General features: G+C 30.6%; 1 protein-coding gene across 1 annotated transcript in view; it reads right to left on the bottom strand.

Moving 5' to 3' along the window:
- LOC139848665 (anthocyanidin 3-O-glucosyltransferase 5-like) overlaps positions 1-6,656 on the bottom strand; it is a 29,867-nt gene extending 23,211 nt beyond the window's left edge. The window contains exons 1-3 of the mRNA XM_071838378.1: positions 6,603-6,656; positions 4,849-4,953; positions 4,544-4,632 (exon numbers count right to left, since the gene is read on the bottom strand). Of these exons, the coding sequence (XP_071694479.1) occupies positions 4,544-4,632; positions 4,849-4,953; positions 6,603-6,656 (248 nt within the window). The remainder of the gene's footprint in view (positions 1-4,543; positions 4,633-4,848; positions 4,954-6,602) is intronic.
- Between the last annotated feature and the right edge of the window lie 280 nt (positions 6,657-6,936).

Here is a 6,936-nt window from a genome sequence, read left to right on the forward strand (position 1 = left end):
CACCGTAATATAATAATTTACAATAATACTTCCGTTGATAATGCAGTCAAAATAAGATACATGGTGATGATTTGGTGAATGCAACGTTTCCTTGAAAAATATGCCATGTATGACTCCATGCACATAGCTTGTCTAACATATAAGCAAACAGCGGAAGACTTCTAGGGAACCTGAGAATAAACATGCTAAAAAGTGTCAACACAAAGGTTGGTGAGTTCATAGTTTTAATGTTGCGCGTAATCTGTATATAAAGGTGGATCACAAGATTTCAGTTGTTCAATCCAGAAACGTTTATCAAAATATTCTACGAAATTGAGCACCCTGGTAACTCAACTTAACGTATATATAATTTGTACCCTTTGTATAATCATCTTAATAATACACGCAAACCAACGTGTACGCTTCTCAAATAGAATACGTTCGTTAAAAGGCTAGTGCTCTAGCTCGGATGGGGATATCAAGCCCTATGGATCCATATATAACTACTCGCGCCCACCAGTTCTTATAACCGGCAGTTACTAGTTACCAAAGCTAAGGGATTTTCGGTTCAAACTCGGTGTAGAATTTAGTATGTACTTGTATCCATTGCGTTTAAAATAAAGTGCATGTATTCTCAGCCCAAAAATATAGATTGCAAAAGCAATTAAAAAGGGAGCAAATGAAACTCACCTTAGCAGCATATAAAGTCGTTCACCAAAATGTGATCGAAACTCGAATTACCAAATAACCGTAGATCTCAACCTAGAGAAAATATGTTGGTCAATAAATGTCTATCAAGCTAGGTCAGGTCATAGTGTATAACAATCCTAATGCTCAAGATCGACATACAAAAGTTATCCAAAGTCGTTTCAAAAAGTCAATTTTAACAATAATTCAACAAAACGAGACGTGCCTTATATATGGATTCATTTACTTGGCTGGTAATATTCAAAAATCTAATTTATCATTCTTACAAACAAGTTTCAAAAGCAATTTCAATCAATGTCAATCATAATTCAGTTGATCATATCTTTTAATTCGTTCACCGAAATTACGCAATTTCTAAATGAAAAGTTATTGATTTTTCGCCAGCTTTTCAAAAACATGCATATCATATACCTTTTATCAGTAATATATGTATTTACTTCGTGATTCATCATAACTGTTTAACGACAAAATTTAGCATACAAGCATGCATAAATATATATACTCGAGCACTAGACATGGATACACAATTAATGTATAAAAGATAAAATATGAGTGCTTACGTATCAATATTGAGATTCAATATTGTAGGAAAGTACGTAGACGCAACAGAGATGATAAACACTAGATTTGATTCACAAATATACCCTCGAACATTACCCATAACCTCCTTAGCAATAACCCATAATTTCCTTAGCTCTATCCCGCTCAAAAACCCATTTTGAAGGTGACACGCTCATAATCTCGTCGTAGTATTTTAGGTATATATACTACTAATAATAACATTATAATAAGATTAATAATAATAATATTAATCTTAATAATAATAATAATAATAATAATAATAATAATAATAATAATAATAATAATAATAATAATAATATAAAAAATAATAATACGGAGGAATGAATCGAGCTTTTATAGTATGTGGCCTGCTACAATACCTCATGCGATCGCATGAGTTTTCAGTGTTTTTGCCATGCGATCGCATGGCCGCCTTATCCGTTTTTGTTTGCTAGTTCGTCGACATCAAATAGTGTTTATTGTAGCAAATAGTGTTTACTGTAGCAAATAGTGTTTACTGTAGCAAAGTCATTTTACTGTAGCAAATAGTGTTTTACTGTAGGAAAGTCGTTTTTACTTGTACATATATATATATATATATATATATATATATATATATATATATATATATATATATATATATATATATATATATATATATATATATATACATACATATAATTGTTCATGAATCGTCGAGAGCAGTCAAATGTAATGAAACAGTTCTAAAATTTTGAGATTCAACTTCATAGACTTTGCTTATCGTGTCGGAAACGTTAAATCATTTAAAGATAAAGTTTAAATTTGGTCAAAAATTTCCGGGTTGTCACAACACTCTCTCTCTCTCTCTCTCTAATACTTCCATTCTTTTCTCTCAAACAACCAAACAAAGAATCATCATCCATTTTGAATCTAGCAAGCGTCCTTCAAAACAAATTGCATATTTGGAATCCTTGCAACTTCCTCTTCGAATCCATACCAACTTCATTACATTTGGGTAACTTTCTAAAAACACTAGATTTTGTGTTCTTGATGTTTTTAACTTATAAAAGTGTTAATTAGTGTCTATGGCTCAAGTCTAACACAAATATGTGAATTATATGCTCGATCTTGTTATTTTAAGTAACTAGCATGAACTTGAAACTTGGTGTGTTTGATCTTGAGGTTTGGTTGCTTAAATGTTGTTAGATGTTAGAAATCCATGTATTAAATGTGTTACTAGCATCACTAGCTTCATTTTGATGTGTAGGTTGATTAAGAAAGCTTCACTAACATGATTATTGATTTTGAGATTTTGGTTAGGGTTTGATAGACTTGAATATGAACTTTTGGTGCATTGAATGCTTGACAATGTTGATTGTAGGTGTTTAGATGCGATGTATTTTTAATTACCTTTGAAACGGCGTATCATACATGTAAATTGGTTGCCCGAATCATGAAACGCATTTAATGGACTTGAATGTAATAAATGGTGAGCATTTAATGCGATTTTGGTTGTTGTAAATGTTAGATTGATTGATGAAATGTGCTTAGTTACGTTCCTCGTCAAATTACCTTTCCAACGGTATAAGATACATGTATTGATTGTTTGCGGATCCTAATTTGTGTTTGTTTAAGTTTTGGTTCGTGCACTTGTGTAATTTCAGCAATCAAATCTGTGCACTAATCTGGACGTCGTCCAGATTCTTGGACGCCGTCCAGGCCTTCACATCTGGACGCCGTCCAGCAAATCTGGACGCCGTCCAGATGAACTGCCAGGTTCTGATTTGGTTGGTCATTTTTCGTTAAATTCTAACTACGATACGCACCTTCGATTCACATGTAACTTGTTCTAACATGCTTATATATGATTAAAAACCTCAGAAAAATAGTTCGGGACCCGACCCGAACGTGTTGACTTTTTCGTTGAGTTTGACCCGACCAAAGTTTACTTTTGATCAAACTTAACCAATTACTTATGCAACCATTCTAACTTGCTATTATACTTGTATCTTGCATGAAACTTGGCAAATTTGATTCACATGCAAATTAATCGAGTCGTAACGAGCCATAGGACTAATTGAACACTTTGACCGACCGTGTTTACCGATATTGATACAACCTACTTGTTTAGGTCAAGACTAGCATTCGTTCTTGCACACGTTACAACCTACTTGAGTCCAAGTTAAGCAAACTAAAGCATCATAATAATGATAGTAGCAACCTTTGACCAAATAGGTTTGAAATATATTTTATTTTATTAGATGTGCAGTGAGCTAAATGAAAGATATTTAGTGGAAACCACATCATAATATATCAATTAAATATGATATCATGATGAGATGAAACCACAAAATTTTGACACCAAACATGCAGACATCCAAAAGGTACTTTAAATTAAAACTCATGTCGGCCATAAAAAGAAGGTTTCAATAATTAATATCTATTTAGTCTAAATAGAGACAAACATGAGCAATATAAAACCCAGCTAACTAGTAAACGATACATAAACTTGATACAAACAAAATCACAGAAAAGATATCATGTTATTTGCAGAATGATAATCAATATTCATCTCGATACAAAACTGGTTCATACGAAACGTATATTGAAGATCAGGCAGAAAGTAAACAAGCATAAGGTAAATCGTATGAAAATTACTCAGTTTGTTTCGTATCTATTTTAAGACTGTAGAAGTAAAATTCGTAAATACAAACTGAGTTTTATTACAAATTCTTAGAAATATAAAGTTGACTGAACATAATATAAATGATAGACTAAAACGGTAGCCGAAGCTTGGTTGAACGGAATTCCCTTAAAACAGATACGAGCCTGTTTCCCAGGGTACGAAGGCCTCAAGCTGTGTACAGCCGGAGTAGAATACTTGCCTGAAAATGCAGAGGTAATGTAAAGTGTTTTATGTGTTTTTCTTGGTGTATCTGTAATGGATGGAGGTGGTATTCATTTATACACAAAATACTCCACCTTCCAACTAACTCATTAAATGAGATATTAAATGAGTATCAATACTTCCAACTAACTCATTAAATGAGATATTAAATGAGTATCAGTTATCCCTTAAAATCAGGGATTTTAATCTTAAAGGAACTGGAAAGCTACAACTCATTAAATGACATTATACACCTCTCTTCGTAACATGATATCTCATTCACCATTACATAACTTTGGACACATAATATAACATCTTTAAGCCCTTGTAAAGAGCTACGTAATATTATTCATAAATATCTTATATACGTATACATATTTAGGTCCAAAGTTCGGGAAAATTATACACTTGGAAACTAATTTTCCAACATAAATCGGGATTGATAAATCGGTACAAGTTTCGAACACGTCTGTAGAGAAAATGTCGATAACAAGAGCTTTTGGTTTCGTGTCGTTTAATTGGGATAATATGGAACAAAATTAAAGAATGTGATGTTCATGTTGAATGATTGTGCTTAGGCAGGCAATGGGTGTGGTGTAATTTGAGAGAAGGGTGGACATGTCATGATGAGGTGGCGGGAGGTGGATGACGTGGAGGTTTAGATGTGGGTTTAATTTGAGGTATTCGGTTTAGGCGCGGGTGGAGCCCGTTTTGATGAAGAGAAAAGTGACCCGAATGTTATGTTGGTTTACGAGGGCGAGCTCGTAAAGAGGGGTGAGGTGGCCTATTCCGGGGCTTGGGAGAAATACAACATGAGATTTTTGTAAAGACCCGTCCTAATCCATAAGAACGAATACAATAACATATGATTACATCGCGAGGTATTTGACCTCTATATGATACATTTTACAAACAATTCATTCATTTTAAAAGATAAACTTTCATTACATCGAAAGTTGACAGGCATGCATACCATTTCATAATATCCATCTATAAATGATCTAATCTGTCATTTACTTAATCATAATCTTTACTGAACTCAACGACTTGAATGCAACATCTTTTGAAATATGCCATGAATGACTCCAAGTAATATCTTTAAAATGAGTAAATGCACATCGGAATATTTCTTTAACACCTGAGAATAAACATGCTTTAGAGTGTCAACCAAAAGGTCGGTGAGTTCATTAGTTTATCATAAACGATCATTTTCATCATTTTAATAGACCACAAGATTTTCATTTCCATTTCTCATAAATATACGTCCCATGCATAGAGACAAAAATCATTCATATGGATTGAACACCTGGTAACCGACATTAACAAGATGCATATAAGAATATCCCCATCATTCCGGGACATCCATTGGACATGATATAAAAACTCGAAGTACTAAAGCATCCGGTACTTTGAATGGGGTTTGTTAGGCCCAATAGATCTATCTTTAGGATTCGCGTCAATTAGGGGTGCACTAATTCTCAAAATTAGTGATGTTCCTTAATTCTTAGGCTACCAAGCAAAAAAGGGCATATTCGGCTTCGATCATTCACCCATATAATGTAGTTTTGATTTCTTGTGTTTATTTCATAAAGCATTTATAAAACTTCATGTATTCTCATCCCAAAAATATTAAATTTTTAAAAGTGGGACTATAACTCACATAATTGTAATCGAACAAATTTATATATATAAATTTATTAATTATATCATTTTTATATTAATAACCTATTTGTTTCATATAGTCATTTTATATATATAAAATAAATAAAAATATACATTTTATTATGTTATATGTTTTAAAATATATATATATATATACATATATATATATATACATATATATATATATATATATATATATATATATATATATATATATATATATATATATATATATATATATATATATATATATATATATATATATATATATATATATATATATCGTTTGTTTGTTAAAATTATAATAATACTAAGATAATATTAGTAATGATAAAAATAATAATAATGATAATAGAGTTAAAAATGATACTCTTAATATAAATGATAAAGATGATAACTTTAATAAAAATGATAATTTTTAATAAAAATGTTAATGATAATGAATACTAATAATAATAACTATAAAAATAATGATTTTACTAATAATAATAATAATAATAATAATAATAATAACTATGATAGTAATAATAATGCTTATAATACTTATATAAATGATACTAATGTAAACTATATTAATAATAATAATAAAAATCATGATATCAATAATATAATAATAATAATAATAATAATAATAATAATAATAATAATAATAATAATAATAATAATGATAATACTTATACTCCTAATGATAATAATGTTAATGGTAATAATAATTCTTATCTTTAATAATAATAATGATTGATAATAATAATATCAATAATAATAATAATAATATTAATAAAAACTACCTTCAATGCTTTCCTAAAAATAAAATGCCTTAGACAGGACTCGAACCCGCGACCTCCAGCTCACTCACAAACACCTCTAAACCATCCATCTATTTCATGTTTTCTGATTTAATTCAGATATTAATTATATATAACCCGTATACAATTAATTTCCTTTTCTTCTTACAAACACCATTAATCATCATCATTATCGTTATATTAACAAACCCGTTGAGCAGATTAATGGCCCAGGACTACGACCCAACAACACACCAATCTAGTAGTCCATTAACCATGGCTAATTTAAATTGAACGATGGGTTTAGGTTTTAAAAGGTATACTTGCTTGATCCCAGCAGCTACGGTTGCTATCCCTATCACTTTTTAAAAC

The sequence above is a fragment of the Rutidosis leptorrhynchoides genome, chromosome 5 (genome assembly GCF_046630445.1).
Source record: "Rutidosis leptorrhynchoides isolate AG116_Rl617_1_P2 chromosome 5, CSIRO_AGI_Rlap_v1, whole genome shotgun sequence".
Lineage (NCBI taxonomy): Eukaryota > Viridiplantae > Streptophyta > Magnoliopsida > Asterales > Asteraceae > Rutidosis > Rutidosis leptorrhynchoides.